Source organism: Triturus cristatus, chromosome 12 (genome assembly GCF_964204655.1).
Source record: "Triturus cristatus chromosome 12, aTriCri1.1, whole genome shotgun sequence".
Taxonomy (NCBI): Eukaryota; Metazoa; Chordata; class Amphibia; order Caudata; family Salamandridae; genus Triturus; species Triturus cristatus.
In genome coordinates, this window is record NC_140595.1 from 638,275,625 (window position 1) to 638,295,365 (window position 19,741).

At 46.3% G+C, this 19,741-nt stretch overlaps 1 protein-coding gene across 4 annotated transcripts in view; it reads left to right on the plus strand.

The window, feature by feature from the left end:
* The window catches only part of KIAA0513 (KIAA0513 ortholog), a 486,466-nt gene that overhangs the window by 315,854 nt on the left and 150,871 nt on the right, over positions 1–19,741 (plus strand). For all 4 annotated transcript variants that reach the window (XM_085639337.1, XM_085639336.1, XM_085639334.1 and 1 more), the window contains exon 3: positions 254–876. In XM_085639337.1, the coding sequence (XP_085495463.1) occupies positions 401–876 (476 nt within the window). In that variant the 5' untranslated portion in view covers positions 254–400. The remainder of the gene's footprint in view (positions 1–253; positions 877–19,741) is intronic.

The following is a 19,741-nucleotide window of genomic DNA, read 5'->3' on the forward strand; positions in this document are numbered from 1 at the left end:
GGCAGACTGTCATAAGCTCCGGTGTTGGCAATTAGGTGCCGGTGCCAAGCACCGGATACCACTGGTTCAAATTAAGCACTGCTCTTGACACTGTATTTGGTTGGTGTTTTGTAATGCTTGGAATTAAATCCTGTTGCATAGTGGCTGTTTGAATCAAAATGAGGAATGTAAAAAGTTTTTTAACCTTTCATATGCAGTTGAATGCACCACCGGTCCCAAGAATTGTGACTCTTCAATGTCTTTCCTTTTTCAGGCGCCTCCATTCAATGATGTCAGCCATTGAAAAACGTGCTTGGTATAGAAAATTGTAGCTTGAATTTGTTTGATGAACCAGATTCGACTACAAATAAATAATTAACCTGGATAAACTTACAGTAGCCTAATAGCCGAATCTATAGACATGGAGTCACTGGATGTTCCTGTGGGGAATCTGATAGACTTTGATGCGGATCCAGTGGTGACTGCAGGAGACCTTCCATCCAAACTCTATGATGGCCTGCTGCATGATGACAATTGGCACCCTGAAGAGGATGGAAACCATGTGCTCATAACAGAGGGTGGAAACCATGTGCTCATAACAGAGGGCAATGGGCTTCCCGAAGAGGAGGTGAATGAACATCGCGATGAGGAGGGCTACGAGCTGCCTGAAACAGTGGGAAACACGGCCGATGGCGAAGAGAGCGACGCAACCGAATCAGCCGACAGTGAGAATGACATGGCATATTCACCCACCCACCAGAGTTGGAACAACTCCAGGAGATCCTCCTCAAATGAGTCGTTTTCATCGAATCAGAGCACAGAATCAGCCAAAGATGAGGTGATGGCTGAGCAGAGGGAGTTCATGAGGAAATACGTGGAAAAGATATTCATTGGAGGGTAAGGAAGATACTTTTTGTTTTCTGGATATACTTTGTCTTTGTATGAATTAATTTGTAATGAATTGAGCTTAGATATTAAACCTTATTTAAAATCAGATTCATATAGGTGCTTGCTTTCTGATGTATTCAGTGCACCAGTGCAGCAAAGACAAAGCTAGGTAAGTAGTTTAATAAAGTGCATAGTGGCAAAACAAGTACTCCGTCTGTCTCTGCGGTAGGAGTGTGTAAAACACAAACAAGCTTCTCATTGCTACTATGGAATTTGATGCTGTGATGCAATCTTCAACTTTGCATTTACATTATTTCCACTCCATTTTTTTCGTTTTCCTGGTCATTTACTCTAACATCCATCAAATTTATTTTTGCAGTGTTGAATCTAGCAGCTATTCATTTCAAACATCAATCTCTGTCTTCCAAACACATACTTACACCGGGAGCAGTGGCTAGATCTGCCCACAACATTGTTGTGTCATCGTTAAACACCCAAAACTGAGGACCATGAGCTACAATAAAGTGGGATCATATATATGTTAAAAAAGAGCAGTGAGAGGATTGAGGTCTGGGGCGTGTTGTAGGTCTGAGCCAGGGCTACCGATGTAAACTGACCAAGCTGAATGCGTGATACAGTCACTTAAAATGCATAAATCCAGTACAGAACTCTGCCTTCCCACCTCCAACTCTAATCTCTGACACAATAGCTCTTGATTTACAGTGTCAAATGTCACAGAGAGATCCAGTAGAATCAATGATTCTGAGTGACCCTTATCACAAAATGGAGCCACCTATTCCCAGATGTCTACAACAGCAGTCTCTGTGCCTCACTGGAGATGGAAAGTAAAAAAGTTCATGAGAGGAATTGCAGGAATCCTATTATGATGATAGCTACGTGTAATATTGTATTGTTTTGCAATTTAGTTAATGTAATTTACAAAATACCTTGTCAGTTTCAGACTTGGTACACTATCTTTCAAAATGGTGCTTAATTAACAATCATCAAATATCAGGTTCTCTTCAATGTACTTCAGTGGCTGACGATTGTTTTTGTTATTTTCACCAAGAACAGAAGATTTGCAACAGGCATGTAGTTCCTGGCAGGTTAGGGTAAAGTGTGAACTTTCACTATAGTGTAGGTGGCTCAACAGCCTTTTTTAAATGTAACAGAATAGAATTTTTGTAGAAAGGCATTAATTGAGAGGAAATGTCTTATGAAGGCAGCCTGATATTGTTCTTAACTAGGGCACCAGGAAAGATGTCTGTACTTGGCCCTATTGCCGTCAAAAAATTGTCCACCTCTCTTGGAGAAACCAAATCATTTTTTTTAAGCCAACATATGGTAATATTAGATCATTTTGACCTTGAATCGTTGTTCTTCAAGCTTAGTATTTCTAGTATTTCATGTTTAAATCAATAATTTTAGTTCAAAGGACAAACTTGATTTGTTACAGAATTCCTGGGAAGATAACGCATGAGGATTATTTATAGGAGTGTTTGTTAAATGTCTATACCTTTTAATGCGTCTTGAGAGGATCTGCAGTAATCCCATTCTGATGATAGCTACATGTCACTAAAATTATAGCTTTTTTGTAATTTTGGGAATGTGCTTTACAAAATATCTTGTCCTTATGAGACTTGGACCTTTACTACAGTCTTTTTAGCTAGTGCCTTTTTTCATGCTAGGAGTTCTTTTGAAATCCTACGGTTAAAGGACTTCTTAGGTTGTAGCATTATTTGTTTTCCAGGGACCAGATCGTCTAAACTTTGTTTGCAGTTATGATATAAACTACCAGGCATATGTTGTGTTATTTTTACCTTGAGGGAGATATTGGAGGAGCAATAAATACGCTCTAAGGCTTCCTCAGTAACTTTTTTGTGGAGTACGCAATGTTTTAGTTACTGATGTAGACTACCTTGGTTTGATTAAGAGATGAAAAAAGAATGCTAATTATGTACATGACCTGTCCAAAGTAGATACTGAATTTATTAGTTAAGAGGACAGTAATTAAATTCACAAAAGGCTTAAAATACGACCAGATTTGTGTAGGGCCATCCGTTTTGTTTTGTAAAACCCACAGTATCGAATATATCTAAAAAATGTGAGCCAAAAAATATTGCTCATGAGTCCTAATATTTATGAATTTCATAATTACAATGCTTTTTTTATAATGGTAAGTAATATAATGTCTAAAGATCTTGGAATTCATCTAATTAGCTTCATTTTATTGAGTGGTTGAAAGACTATATAAACAGTCGCTCTCTGGTCGGCACTTGGCAATTAGATTCTCGAAAGTTAGATCGGTGCCATGATTAAATTGTCTACACTGAAAATTATCTGTATTAAAAAAATAAAATAATGCTACGTACCCCTCCCCCAATAACCTCTCCCAGCCAATTTTTCCTAATGGTTATTTGAGATATCCTGGAATGATGTAGGTAGATTTCTGTTTAAAACTACTGGTTAATCCTCTTCAAACCAGATTTTGATTTCTACCATTTATTGAATACTAATGTGATAACATGCTTTCTTTTCCTTTTCTGAATTTTATGGAGACCGAGTAGTGAACGCACCTCATAACATTTACTACAGTGCACACCCTGCTTTAATTGTTGTTGGTCAGTTCACAGGAGGGGTACCCTGCAGCTGGGTTATGCACCGTACACCTTCAGGAACCCTGTAATACGCTGTACAGCTAAAGCAACAGACCTGGGGGGGTTACACCCATTCCAAGGGAGAGCCAGTCCCTATGGCTCCTGTTCTCTAACAATTTACTCACAGTGCCAAGCACTGACTCAGCATGCCAACCCGCTACACCCTGATACATTGGCATGCATGAATTGCTATCATATGGTCATGGTTTGGGATTGATGTGAGTAAGCACACGCACAAGGTGAGTACATGATTCATATAGCCTTATAGCCTACTTATGAGGGCCATGTCGGTTATTAAAGTCCCTGAACCAGAGTTATCGGCCCGAGCTGCAGGCGAGGTCCTATAACGAGGGAGAGGGCCTTTAACAACTATATAGTCCGAGCCTGAATGGCGATAAGGTTATTAGAGCATTCCACCCACTGAGAGTACAATGTTCTAAATAAAAAGTGAGAAATAGAAAAACAATCATAAGAATGTTGTAGCAGGCGGCTTATACCAGCCATTATAAGCCCTGAGCCACTTCAACGTCTTCAGTGGATTTCCCAACATTACAGTGTTCTACTATAGCCCGCCGTAGCGGGCTATACCGGCTATTAAAGACTCGCTCCAGCGTTAAAGGCCCGAGCCGAAGGCGAGGGACTTTAACATGGGAGCGGAACTTTAATAGCCGGTGTAACCCAGCTACGAAGGGCTATAAGGCTAATTGAACATTCTGCCACTAGAGGGCAGAATGTTCCAACAAAAAAAAACAAAGGCCTCTCGGAGTTCGAGGGGTTTAAATTCCCTCGGGCTCCGAGAGGCCTTTGAAAACAACATTGGAATGTTGCTTTGCGGGCCTTTCCCGGCCCGTAAAAGCATAGAGCACTCCATTGTTTTCAATGGAGCTCCCAACATTCCAATGTTCTAATGTGTTATATAGTCACAGTTTGTGATTGATGTGAGAAAGCACACACACAAGTTGTGGATGCGATTTATATATGTTGTATGGTCCCGGTTTGTGATTGATGTGAGTAAGCACATGCACAAGTTGAGGATGTGATTCATACGTGTTGCATGGTCATGGTTTGTGATAAATGTGAGTAAGCACACACACAAGTTGAGGATGTGATTCATATATGTTGTATGGTCACGGTTTGTGATTGATGTGAGTAAGCACACGCACAATTTTAGGATGTGATTCATGTATGTTATATGGTCTCTGTTTGTGATTGGTGTGAGTAAGCACATGCACAAGTGAAGCTGTGATACATGTGCGTTATATTGTCACGGTTTGAGATTGATGTGGGGAAGCCGCACACAAAAATGTGAGAATGTGAATCATATGTGTTATAAGGTAATAGTTTGTGACTGTTGTGAGGAAGCACACGTTGACTTGCGATGGGAGGCCACCAGGGAACAGGTGAGTGCCAACTTCACACATATATTTACCCCACTGGTGCCAAAAATTGAAGAATGAATGCGCAGCTTTGTGGTACCGCTTGTCACCTTCTGGTCTCCCCAAAGCTAATGCCACTGCAGATCCTGGTAGTTCGCTTTCGGTTGGCAGAATACGTCACCTGCTGTTTAACGCTGCAGGTCACTTGACCGTGCACGAGACTGGTGCAGTGTGTAAAGATCAGCAGAGCAGCACGGACAGGGAAGGTACAGGCAGGGACTGAGGCAGCTCTGAGTGTGTCAGAATGACCCCGAGAGCTGTGTTCAGACCAACAAGTTGATGTCCATTTGTGCATCTCGCAGGAAGCCAATAATAGCCCCTACCCAGCACTGGGCTCAGATCCAGGACACATGGAGACGGTTTAGTGAGGCAGGACGACACAGAGCCCCCGAACGGAGAGGTGTCACTGTTACCATGGCAATGCTGTTTCCACAGCCAACCGTGAATAACTAGCTTTGCTACGTCATGGAGAGCACTAACGAGATTAACACTGCGCTGTAGGTGTCATTGGTGGGCACACGTTAGCAATGTGCTGTCACAGCCATGAAGAACCACGTTTGAACCACAGCATACATGTACACGGAGCTTAACTGTGGTCTTTCGTTCTTGTATGAGGGAAAAAAGTACTTGCCAGGCAATAGGAGTTTGTCATATGCAAACGGAAAATGGTTTGCATTATATTGCTTGCATTGGAAGGAACGCATATTCCAGCTCCTAAAGACACTTTTTGATTACGTGCTATATAAATAAACAGCAAATTAAGTACTAGGTTAAAGCAATAAACAGCCAAGTCACTTGGGAAAGAGACCTTTCCCTCGGTTTTGCACTGCCTTGCTTGGCTCTCGAAATACCCAAAGAGGCAGTGTGTAAGAAACATGGTCTTCAAACAAATTGCAATAACAAGGAGATATATTGGTCAGTGATGGGCAGGAATGGAGCAGCACGCCCAGTTTGGGTCACTTGCCTTAGACTCCTCTCTCCAATGACTGCTCTTAGCTGTACCTAAAGCTTCCGTCCACACGAGTAACCCACAACCTGCTCACACCCACATTGGAAGCCCCAATCTGCTCGCACCAACAGTGAAAGCCCCAATCTGCTCGCACCATCAGTGAAAGCCCAATCTGCTCGCACCAACAGTGGAAGCCCCAATCTGCTCGCACCAACAGTGGAAGCCCCAATCTGCTCGCACCAACAGTGGAAGCCCCAATCTGCTCGCACCAACAGTGGAAGCCCCAATCTGCTCGCACCAACAGTGGAAGCCCCAATCTGCTCGCACCAACAGTGGAAGCCCCAATCTGCTCGCACCAAGAGTGGAAGCCCCAATCTGCTCGCACCAAGAGTGGAAGCCCCAATCTGCTCGCACCAAGAGTGGAAGCCCCAATCTGCTCGCACCAAGAGTGGAAGCCCCAATCTGCTCGCACCAAGAGTGGAAGCCCCAATCTGCTCGCACCAAGAGTGGAAGCCCCAATCTGCTCGCACCAAGAGTGGAAGCCCCAATCTGCTCGCACCAAGAGTGGAAGCCCCAATCTGCTCGCACCAAGAGTGGAAGCCCCAATCTGCTCGCACCAAGAGTGGAAGCCCCAATCTGCTTGCACCAACAGTGGAAGCCCCAATCTGCTTGCACCAACAGTGGAAGCCCCAATCTGCTCGCACCAAGAGTGGAAGCCCCAATCTGCTTGCACCAACAGTGGAAGCCCCAATCTGCTCGCACCAACAGTAGAAGCCCTCCACCCTCCCAAACTGACACCGACAACTCCAGTAATCCTCTGCCTCATAAAGCCCCTCACAAAGCCCCGCTGTATACCTTGGAAAGGGAAGGAGGCACATGGTGGCAAACAAGCAGAGTCGGTGTCGGCGGAGAGCAGATGGAGTCTGCAGAGTAGCCCTTTACGGTGGCCATGAGGGTCGTCAATGGGCCTCCCAAAGCAAGGATTCTGGGCACAAATCTTGTCCTGTCCTTTACTCCTCTGGCTTCACCAACCACTCCAGGGCAAGCAGCATAGGGTGTCTTAAGAGTGAGCTTTGAAAAGCAACAAGGCTGTGCATTGCTTCTACGTCTTCGGTAAGCTTATGTGTGACATTTCTGATAGAGACTTCTAAGTGCAGATCCCTCACCTTGTGATATTACCCATGTGCCGGATTGGTTCTGGAAACTTTTCAACAATTCTCTTGTGCATCGATAATGGTGGCTGCACATCAGGTCCGTCCACCCTAGATATTCAGTCGAGACCCCATATGCGCCACCCTCGTGCTGAGGTCCGCTATTTTCTTTTAAAGCTGTTCCACACAGATCTGGAGCTACCAATGCTGATTTTTAATAGACTTTCCCTTTGGAAAACTATTTTTCCTTCTGAACACTTCAGTGTGCAGAATATAAGCTATAAAAAGATCAGGTTATAAGCAGCGCCGTGACTGCCATTGACGGATGTTGGTGATACACACCCACGACGTCTGCCTCTCAGTTGTGTCCTTGCTGCATAAAAATGAATCACAAAGTTCTCTGCAACTGCCAAGCTAAATTAGCCATTGCTGAACTCCGTGAGAAGAAGCGGTCCCAGTGGAGTGCATAGGTGTGATTTAGTTCCTGAGGGTGCTTGCATGAGTGTTCCAAATTGAAATTGCAGAGCTCAGGTAAGTCACACAGATCCCACAAAAATATATATAGCACAACCTGTGATGCCGTTCTCAGTGCCACAACCAACACCACCAGCCCCAGTCTTAGATGCCAGTCCCGATGCCACCAACGCCGAACACACATTTGCTAGGTTTGTCCGATTGGCAATCTCTGGCCATACCCTCTGAACTATAACAGTATCTGCATTCAAACCCAGACATATCTCACCAATTGTGGTAAATGGCACTACCACCTGTGAGGGAATCCTGACGCTGGCTGGGTGTGTGTTTCTAGCCTGCCTAAGATAGGTTGTTTAATTAAAAAGCCAGGTCTTCAGCTTCTTGCGGGATTCAAGAAGACCGGAGGAGGCTCTGATGTGGAGTGCGAGGCAGATTCACGGTTTAGGAGCAATGTAAGAGAAACTCCTGTCCTCCTGATCTGGTTCTGTTCAAGTGTGGGATGTGTCCTGCAGAGTGGAGGCGTCTGGGTGGTTGGTCGAAGGAGATCCAGCTGTTCAGGTAGGTGGGGCCTAAGGTGTGTAGTGCAGTGAATATGTGTGTGGGAAGTTTGAAATAAGTGTTCTTGTGTATCAGGAGCCAGTGGAGCGCGCTGAGGCGTGGCGTGATCGGAGTTCTGTGCGGGAGGTGGAGCATGATGCTGGCTGCTGAGTTCTAGACGGTTTGTAGTCTTCTAGGTGTTTGTTTGGTGATCCCGACGAAGAGGGTGCTCCCATAGTTTGACTTGCTGGTGTCTAAGGTCTGAGTGACAGTTTATCTAGTGTTGCTTTGGGGCCATTTAAAAATGTTCCTCAGCATCTTATCGTCCGGAAGCAGGAGGTAGTGATGGCATTGACCAAGCTGAGATGCGGATTACATTATGACGGATGCAGCCACTGTCAACCATGCTTATTGGACTAAACTATGTGCAGTCAAAGGGAGGAATTCTACTGGCAGTTGACGATTCCCAAAGCATATGTGGGTGCACTGCCATGCTCAGGAATGGGGGTGACAGCATCCGTGCCCTGGCAGAGGAAGAAGAGATGGGGATGACAAATGGAGCTGGGTGACAATCAATACCCAGAATATGTCTGGAGAATTCATATCATTGTGCTGGAGGATGTCAGCTCAGTTACTGTCTGTGGTGGTTTTCAAGACTGCATACGGCCCGGCTGCTGACATGAAATGTTATTTGTTTATTGTAATATTGTGAGATTTGACATTTCAGCTGACTGCCATTTTAAAAGTTGTTTTAAATAACTAATTTGAGCTGTAAATTGGAAACTTGGATTTGATTTAAGAGCTACAACAACATTAGGTTGTATTGTAAAAATTGCAATTATAATTTACAGGAAGCATATTGAAATGGGTAAATTCTAGGCAAGTGAAGAGACCCAGGAAGTATTTTCAGTCGTGTTTACACACAGACTGGTAGGATATATTTTGGTTTGTTAATTGGACTGCTAGATACTGCGTTGGTGGAACAGATCACTTCAATTAATGCCAGCATCGAGTAAGCCTGCTCTTTTTCCACTAGAACGTCATTTGCGGTTGCATCTCCGATCTTTTCTACTGTGTGTGTCTTTTCAGTTCACAGACTGTTGTTTTAATGTGTTTTGTTGATTTCCAAGTAGAACATTCTTCTGTATCATGCTTCAGGAGTTTCTTGTGTCTCCTTTTGTCTTCATCAGCTAAAGCGGAGATTTTGTTTTCATTTGTACATTGTTACAATATGTTATCGGCGTTTGTATAGCACACATTCTGCCACAGGTAGGACCTCTTGTTGCATTCGGCACACCAAAGAGTTTCCTCTTGGTTCTGGGGTTTCCATTGCAGACCAGAGTCTGTTTACGCCTTTGATGATGTCTTATGGATATTGTGTAGTGGTCACACTCTGGATTAGGTGGCTGTGTTGTGATGAGCTGTTGGTGTTTGATTTTGGTGTGTTAGGAGTGATGCTGGAGGACTTTGCCAATTACTAAAACATCTTCTAAGACACAAGGCAAGCCATTTGCCCTGCGGATAGAGAGGTGTTTGTTGGGTCCCATCATGGCCGAGTACTTGAGGTACCCGGTGTTGAAGGAATGTTGGCAGTTTTGTCCAATGCGCAACATTGCATGTTAATGTAGGGAAAAGGGGGGCAGAGGAGGGCCAGAATAATCACAACCTGTGCTTTACACTGCATAACATAATACATCCTAGCCTAATCGTGCAGTTTGTTTAGAACAAAAACTCGTAATTTAAACAGAAAACTAGTCTTTAATGGGAGGGACTGCTAGCTATTAGCAACTAGTGTTCCTGGCACTCAGCGGTGTCTCCTCCGCTAAGGCGGAAAAGGGTCACCTACTGCTTTTCAGCAGTGCAAAAACGGAAAAATAAAATGATAACACGATGTTATTATAATATTTTTCCCCGCGCTGCAGCCAGTTTTGTGGCAGGTGGGGCTTGGCTGTCATCACAGCCAACAGGGGGAGGTGTGGTTGGTGCACTTGCGTGCTCATGGCGGTTTGGCCAGCCGTCTAGGGCCGGCCAAACAGTCATGCACTTAGCATGTTCTCTTCCTGGCTGTATTGCACAGCATGGTTGGAAAACATTCACAGGCTTCTACTCCCTGTCTAAGCGATCGCCACCCCTGTTCCATACCAGCTGCCACTGCTGGCATTGTCTGTCACTAGTGCACATACATGCCACGAAAAAAGAAAATCCCAATTGATGATGCAAGAACCAGAGACCATCTTTACTGCTTTAGTAGAGCCTTTCATAGGAGCTCTTTCTCCTTTAAAATCACAGTATCTCAAAAGCTCTAGGAAAGTCACTCACTCAAGCCAGAGATTGCTGACGAGAGCCCCAGAATCAGGTCCCCTTCCACAGATAGGGCTGGTTGTTTACATTTTCTGGCACGAATGCTGTAGGATGGTTTAGACCGTATGCTGTAGCTGCTAAGGTTGTGGTCTATATTTTTATAGAGAAAGCCGTGTCTTCAATAATATGACAGAATGTTCTGCCAAAAGCGGAATGTGATCTTTGATAACAGAGCTAGATTTGATGGGTAGGAAATAGCAATACACAGCATGTACCCTGCAAAGCGAGTAGGGCCTTCTAGTGACAGGCTACTTCAAGAAAGGAAAGAGAGTCAAATAATTCTAAAACTTTCAGGAGTTCATCTTCTTCTGCCCATGTATTGAAATTGCTGAGAAGCAGCAGATTAAAAGCCCTCTCCACCGAAGGAGCATAAGAACTATTTGAAAGTTCTCCCAAGGAGTCAGATGGGCGAGGGTGGTGATACACTAGAATACAAAGGATGTTCCATATTAGAGATAGATTGATGGAGTAAGCAACTTTGCTGCGGAGAAAGTCCACACTGAGATTTTCCCATCTCTACAGATCATCTCTACATATGTATTGCTTTTCTGACCATTGTTTGAGGGTTTGTGGGCAGCATGCTGGGCCTGGGTGGTTTAGGAACAAGTGCACCAGAACTTTGTAAATCAATCAATCATTTGTAGAGCGCGCTACTCACCCTTGAGGGTCTCAAGGCGCTGAGGGAGGGGGGAGCAGCTACAGGTCGAACAGCCAGGTCTTGAGATGTCTCCTGAAAGTCGCCAGTTCCTGGGTCTGACGCAGGTGGATGGGGTGGGTGTTCCATGTTTTGGCGGCGAGGTGGGAGAATGATCTTCCACTGGTGGTTGTTCGGCGGATGCGTGGGACGGTGGTGAGTTCGAGGTCGGCGGAACGGAGCTGGCGGTTCGGGGTGTGGAAGGATAGTCGTTTGTTGAGGTATGCTGGTCGGGTGTTGTGGAGCGCTTTGTGAGCGTGGGTGAGGAGCTTGAAGGTGATCCTCTTTTTGACCAGGAGCCAGTGCAGATCTCTCAGGTGGGTGGTGCTGTGGCTGTGTAGAGGGAGTCCAAGGATGAGGCATGCGGAGGCGTTTTGTATGCGTTGGAGTCTCTTCTGGAGTGTGGTCGTGGTTCCTGCATAGAGGGCGTTGCCGTAGTCCAGCCTGCTGCTGACGAGTGCTTGGGTGACCGTTCTTCTGGTTCCGGTAGGGATCCATCTGTAGATCTTGCGGAGCATGCGGAGGGTGTTGAAGCAGGAGGAGGAGACCGTGTTGACTTGCTGGGTCATAGAGAGCGTAGAGGCCAGGATGACTCCCAGGTTGCGTGCGTGGTTGGTAGGTGTTGGGGCGGCACCCAGCGTGGCCCGCCACCAGGAGTCATCCCATGAGGAGGGGGTGGAGCCAAGGATGAGGACCTCGGTCTTGTCAGAGTTCAGTTTCAGCCGGCTAGTCTTCATCCACTCTGTGATGGCCTTCATTCCCTCGTGGAGGTTGGATGTGGCGGTGGCCGGGTCCTTGGTGAGGGAGAGGATCAGTTGGGTGTCATCGACGTATGAGACGATGTTGAGGTGGTGGGCTCGGACGATGTTAGCGAGCGGTGCCATGTAGATGTTAAAAAGAGTCGGGCTGAGGAATGAACCTTGGGGTACGTCGCAGGTGATTGTGGTGGCTTCGGACCTGAAGGGGGGAAGGCGGACTCTCTGCGTTCTGCCGGTGAGGAAGGAGGTGATCCAGTCCAGGGCTTTGTTTTGGATCCCTGCGTCATGGAGGCGTGTGCGCAGGGTGTTGTGGCAGATGGTGTTGAAGGCGGCCGAGAGGTCCAGGAGGATGAAGGCCGCAGTTTTTCTGCTGTCCAGTATGGTTCTGATGTTGTCGGTGGCAGCGATGAGGGCGGTTTTGGTGCTGTGATTGCTGCGGAAGCCGGATTGAGAGGAATCCAGGACGTTGTTCTCTTCCAGGAAGTGGGTCAGTTGTCTGTTGGCAGCCTTCTCAATGACTTTCGCCGGGAACGAGAGCAGGGAGATGTGTCGGAAGTTCTTGAGGTCCTTTGGGTCCGCCTTGGGTTTTTTGAGAAGGGCGTTGATCTCTGCGTGTTTCCAGTTTTTTGGGAAGGTGGCGGTCCCCAAGGAGCTGTTGATGTTCTTCCTGAGTTGGGGTGCGATGATGGAGCTTGCTTGGTTGAAGATGTGGTGGGGGCAGGGGTCGGAGGGTGAGCTGGAGTGGATGGTGTTCATGATTCTGATGGTGTCTTTGTCGTTGACGTTGTGCCAGGAGAGTAGAGGGTCGATGTGCTTATTGGGTGTAGAGTCGGGGGTGATGGCGTCTATCGTCGGTGTCTGGGCGTCGAAACTGTTGTGGATGTCTGCGATCTTGCGGTGGAAGAAAGTGGCCAGGGAGTCGCAGAGTTCTTGTGATGGCGGTATGTCATTGGAGCAGGAGCTGGGGTGGTGAGTTTTTTCACGATGTTGAAGAGCTCTTTGCTGTTGTGTGCGTTGTTGTCGATGCGCTTTTTGAAGGAGGTTCTTTTGGCATTTCTGAGGGCTGCGTAGTTGTCTGGTGTCTGGTCATTGCGCCACTGTTTCTCGAGTCTTCTGCAGGTATGCTTGGAGTTTTGGAGGTCGGCGTTGAACCAGACAGCTCTCGTGTCGGTGCACCTGTTGGGAGGGTTTCCTTATCAGGGCGAGGGTGTTGGCGCAGTTGTCGATCCATTGTCTGAAGTTGTTGGCTGCTGCGTCGGTATCGGAGGGCTCGGGTGGGGGGTCTCGGGCGAGGGCGGTGGAGAGCTGGCCTTAGATGACTTTTTTCCAGCTGTGGTGTGGGATACGTTGTGGTTGGTTGTGTGCACTGTGTTTCTCAAAGGACACGTGGATGCAGTGGTGGTCAGTCCAGTAGAGTTCGGTGGTGTGGCTGAAAGTGACGTGGTCGCTGGCGAAGAAGATGGGGTCGAGCGTGTGGCCGGCGAAGTGGGTGGGTGTTGACTAGTTGTTTGAGTCTGTGGTTGTCGATCAGCGTTGTAGGGTTGCTGTCGGCGTTCTCGAGGTGGAAGTTCAGGTCTCCGAGGAGGATGTAGTCTGTGGAGGCGAGGGCGTGCGTGCTGATGAGGTCGGCGATGGATTCGCTGAAGTGTGCTCTGGGTCCCAGATGCCTGTAGACGAGTGTTCCTCTGAGGGTGATGATGTGATCGACGTGGATCTGGAAGTGTAGGTGTTCGGCCGTGCTGAGGGAGTCTTTCGGTGTTGGTCGAAATGCTGATGATGTTCCTGTGGACGATGGCAATTCCTCCTCCTGGTCTGTTGTTGTTACGATCCCTGCGAGTGATCTTATAGCCGTCCGGGATGCCTATGGCTATGTCGGGCGCTGAGGAGTTGTTCATCCAGGTCTCTGTCAGAAAGTCGACGTCTGGGGCGGAGTTGTCGAGCAGGTCCCAGAGTTCCATGGCGTGCTTGTGGACTTAGCGGGTGTTGAGTAGTACACAGCTGAGGTGGTTGTGGCAAAAGACACACAATTGATGGACGGAATGCAGAACAAATCGAAACATTCACCCCCAGTCAAGAGATCTGGGTTAAATCCATCATTCTTTTGCTCACCATGCCACCCAAGTTTAGACCCGGCCATATGAAAATCAGTCTTGACCCTGTGCCTCATGGGAACAGTCCAGCCCGAACTGCCAAGCCAGGTCGTCCCTGGACCGGAAACAAGCATCCTATGACCGGTTTCGGGGTTTCACCCCTATTCAGGCAGGATAGCTTGATTCCAGTGGCACAGTGAGCCTGGGACCCACGTCTGGGCATACCCGGCGCACTTAGGGCGAGAAAGCAAAAGACACACAATTGATGGACGGAATGCAGAACAAATCAAAACATTCACCCCCAGTCAAGAGTTCTGGGTTAAATCCATTATTCTTTTGCTCACCATGCCACCCCAGTTTAGACCCGGCCAGCAGTGTTGGGGTGGGCAGGACGTGCAGGTGTGTGCTGGCTGGTGTAGCTGCAGTTTCGGCAGGTGAAGGGTTCGTGTGTGAGTTTTGGGGTGGCCTGGAAGCAGGTGGTGAATCGGCCGGTGTTGAGCGTGTGGAGGGTTGTGGCGTTTTAGCGGTGTCGGGTGTTGTGGCTCTTGCGGGGGCAAGGGGGTTTGGCGCTGGGCGTGGTCCAGGCGCAGACGGGCTTGCCTTAGGTGCGTCTTCGGCGCGCCAGCAGCGCGACTGCGCAGCGTTCGCCATAAGAAGGGGAGGGGGGGTGGTAGCAGAGGTAGGGGGCGGGAGCGGGCTGGAACGGTGGGTGGGGCCGCAGGGGCAGCAGCGGCGGGAAGAACAACATGCACTCACAGGTACAGAAAAAAGCAGGGGCCACTAAAAAATGCAGTCACGCAAATACAGGGGCAAGACCACGAAAGGACAATCACCAGACAGATATAGAGCACATCCCTCAAATCTCTGCAGGGTAAACATAAGGATACAACATTTCACTTTGAAGAGTAACACATGGTCCTGGTGCCCACTGAATTGCATAGATTGGTGAACAGAGGGTGTGAATTGTGCTTTTACCACAGTGATCTTGGCTGTATTGAAGCCATTGGTTATCAGCTTACTGTCCTGGGTTCTGTGTTCACAACGTTTCTGTGCTCCGAACACTTCCCTATGCTAACATTGGCTGCTGCTTCAGCATTAGAGGGAACTCTACTGCCTACCACATAATAACATTTGGTTTCAGATGTCTGCTTAGGAGCGAGCTAGAGAATGTTGCTTTCATTTGTTTACCCTTATCTTACTCGGTGCTTTTCAGATCTCCATACCAAAGGCCGACCTCCAGATTGGTTAAAATCTTTCATGTCCAAGAGAACACTGGCAGTACTGCTGGGTGCTTATACTGTTCCAGTTAATCTTTAATTTAAAAAATGTAGATGCTTTTTCAGCCCTTAAATGCATTCTTGCAAGAAGGGGAGGAGCATTCTTTATGATTCCTGGCTCCTGAATGTGTACCACTTTTACCTTACAGAATAAAGATGAGTCTAGTGGACTTGACTATCGTAGACTTGGCTTCTCATAAACTGGAGGAGCTAGTTACAGCTGGTGACCGGGAGGGATATTTCCTAGTGACAATTATTGAAGCTCATTGTGGATGAGGTGGGACTTGGAACTCATTCATCCCTAACTCCTAAAGCTGCTTTTAAGTTCCAGATAAGCCACTAGACAACTCTTTACGAATTTTTCATGGCTCTGCATTTTGATGGCCAAAGAACACCTTTCACGACCTTACCACCTGAAGGGAAGATACTTCTTGTGTCGGACACACCAACGGCGTCCGCAGTTTGTCTACCAGCACTTTCCCCCATGGAATGTGTTGATTAGACAGTTTTCCAAGACTTCTACACCTTGTGTCTCTGGTCTGGAACTATGCTCCATCTAAAGGGAGGCCTTTGGAAGCCACAATGGCATCTTTGGCTTCTCAATCCCAACATGCATGTGCTAGAACCCACGTCTCTTGATACCATTCTGGCCTCGATGTCTCCACACTGCCATGCTTGCTTCTTTTGTAGGCTTTCTTCTTATAGGAGAGGGCAGCTTTAAGAGTAGCAAACTCTACTCACTTACAACTGATTTTCCCCTGTGCTCCTTACATTGCCACTAATGCATGAGGCTGCGCTAGGACGTGGATGCTGTTACTTGCAAGACCATGTGTTAATTATGGATACAGTTACAAAGAGTGGTACTTTTCCCAATGATTTTTACCTAACTAATGTGGGGTTTTGCAGGAGAAACTCTAGCACCCGGTTGTGCTTTAGGATGCTTAAGTTTGCCTTCCCCTAAAAGCACAAAATGGTGCTGTTACTTACTGCTAGTGGGAAATACAGAGACACCCATAAGCCATTCTACATGAATATCCTTTACTTTTTTAGGTCGAGCTTCAGCGCGCATGCGCTGTCTGCAAGACCTATTGTAACCTAAAAAAACACTTTTATTCCGCCTGCTACCTACTATTGGCTCACTCCAGTGTCCGTCTTCTCTGCTGCCTTCTAACTCAATCCCCATGCCGATACGTCACTTCCATTCAATGCTCAGGCGCACCGGTAAAGTACAGTTTAATTGCGCTTTCCTTCCTTATCTGTTCTGTGGGAGAACTCGTTTTTTTTTGTTTCCTGCTTCCTGCTGCTCGCAAGCTCTACGGTCACCAACGCTCGCAGCTGGCCCACAGAATGTATTTTTCCATTCATATACCACAGGCCGTGACACACATAATTTTTATGTAGACGGGTGCCGTGCTTTTTTTCACCAAGGTGCCCGTTTTAATTTTTAAAGGAGGCTTCACCACTAGCGAAACCAGGGGTTATATCCGTGCCCGAACCAAGTTTTATTCATGTGGCTAACAGGCATCCCTTCTTCTAGTGCTCTCTTCTCGCTGCCCCGGGTGTTATAGTTCACAGGCCACAGGTTTCTGAGCAGACCTTTGGGCACCAGCGCTTATGCTGAACGGCAGGTCAGTGTGTGTAAAGCGTTTTTGCAGTTTGTGGGCATAATTTATAGCCTGGTGAATGTTCAAATATTTTATGAAGACGGGCACTGTGCTTTGTTTCACCACAGCGCCCGTTTTCATTTTAGAAAAGTTTTTTCACCACTAGAAAACCAGAGCACTAGGCGTTAAATCTGTCACAGAACTATTACTCTGTTTTATTAGGGTGGCTAACAGGCATCCTTTCTCTAATGGTTTCATCTCACAGCCCAGGATGTTTTTCAGTGGGCTGTCCCCTTCGCCCCACACACTACCCCGTCCTCCAATCATTAAGTCTACGGACCTTTGTAGGTGGTGAACACATGAGCCCAAGAACAGAAACTATTTGGCAGACGAGGAAAAATGCTGAAAAGTTACCATCCCCTCGAGAAAACAGTAAGTTTTAAAAAGGCATTGAAACAACAGAATAAAAGAGACCGAAAAACAAAACTCGTTTTATAGCTCTATATATGTTATTAAACGTCAAATTAAGCACCCTTTAAAATTATCATCTTAAATATTAACTCGAGTTTTAAAAGCGGGTTAATTTTCAGGGAAACAGTGCAAAACACCGTAATCAATACTAAACAAGTGGGAATCAAGCGTCCATATCTGTGCAACCTTTAAATGAAGGGGTTGCATTTACTCTTTTGTATTGCTTGCATCTCACTCGATTTCAAGCATGTGAGAACGGAAAAGTTAATGCGGTTAGAGGCTGAGGTGTAACTTTTTATTCCCTTGCTTCCGCCTCAAGAGCTCGCAGTCTTTGCAGTCACAAGCTGGCATGCTTTGATGATATTTCTGCGAACATGCCATTGCAAGAATTCTGCAGGAATAAAACCAAAACAGTGGGATTGGCTAATGCTTTAACCCCTTCAACGCGGCGCGGATTACTGCACCGTGCTGAAGGTTCGTTGCGCGGGCGGGGCCGTGACGGAGCGGTTCCGTCATCCGCACTGCGCGATCGATGCGCATGACGGAACCGCTCTGTCATGCGCATCGAAAGGGTTAAAGCTTTCTTATAGTACACATTACTCCTAAAAATAACCATTGAGATCTATACTATAGTTGGTTGGTCATTGTGTTTGAGTGGAGAACCTTGTTTTCTTTTTTTAACCTAATGGACCATGAACAACTTACCAAAGAATGATACTGATGACAAAGTACACCAGAGGGGAGCGTGCATCAAGTTACAGTTTTTGGGCAAAGGAGGAATTACTCGCTGCTCAGAATTATATCTGTTTATTCAATGCCATTTTTGGGGGGGAAGTGCTCGATTTTCAACAACTATTACAAGTGCAGGTGCTCAAACCATAATCTAACAACCAAAGCGCTGCTGAAAGTTAATATCGGGAAACAAGGAGACCACCTGTGTTGGCTTCCAACGCAATTTGCTTATTTAAAACAAAACCTAAGCATACGCTGAGATTAGCTCAGCTTCAGGTAATAGGAGAACTGGTTTCTACTCCTACATTATCTGTCTCTTTATAATTCATTTCTATGGGGCACATTACTTTATACAGAAGAGCTGCAAGCTGCTGTAGTCCATTCTGGACACATTTCCAAACCACACCACATAATTCTACACCAAACTGCAAAATTCACATCAACAGCACAATTCCACTACACATCGCATACATCCAACCCACACAAGTCCACATCATGCCACAAAATTCAACAGCACACCACATAATTAAACTCTAGTGCCTATCACTCCACAACACAAAACACCATTCCACATAATTACTCTACTTAACACAATACCACTCCACATTTTACCAGTACACTCAATACCACATAATTACTATCCACATAATTCCCTGCACACCATGCCACATATTTCGACTACAAAATGCACTCCACCCCACACAATCCAACGCCACGCCACACAATTCCACAACAATTCCAGTCCAGCCTACATAATTCCACTACACACCACAAACATATACTCCAAAACTCATTGGTAAAGCACTATCATTTATAATGCCAATAGCTCTAACTCAAGCAAATGTGAGACCTATTGCATTCCCAATGCTTGTTTAATATATGGTCTCTTTCACACAGAAGGGTTTTCTTTCTCGTGTCCTTTGTCCTGCATGGCTAACTCTCTACCAGGATACAGCTTGATATTAAATAATAGCGTTTATCAGTCGACAGAAGGACGTTCTATAAACAAGATCATATCCTGTCATCAAAAAAAGTCAAGGAAACAGACTGCACAATTTTGAACCGGAAGTGACTGCCACCTCCTGATTAACATTTTTCCATGTTTTTGTAAGACAAGGTTTTATGCTGTTATTTTACTGAAATACATTGTCAAGGAAATTACTACTTTTTGAGTGGGTCATGAGAACTCGTTTAGGTGAAGATATTTAAACGGTTTTGTGGTTTTCTTCTGAAATGATCAGTGTATATGTATCCTTTGCCCAGCGAGAGTGAGTGACCAGAGGCCATTTTAGAGGCCGCACACACTCAAGCACAAGAAGGTGAAAGAGAGTTTCAGGGGTTGAAAGATAACCGCAATTTGGTTTGTAGGTAGTATCAGTCCTCATGAAGTAGACTTTTCATGGAGTGCAGTGCTGGATAGGCAGGGGGTGGTGCCCAAAACTGGTTCCAGTAGCTACTTCTGGGCTGAATCTGGGCGACCAAGAAATTCGTCCTGGTGTCATTTCCAACACCGGGATACAATTCAGCTCACCTCCACACAATTCAGCTCACCTCCACACAGTTCAGCTCACCTCCACATTAGGTGCAGCAACATGCAGGCAGCAAGGAGGATTTCTTATTATCACTTACATCCGGACACACACAAAAAGCTTGATTTAAAGGGTCATCAGCCCTCCTTTTGTT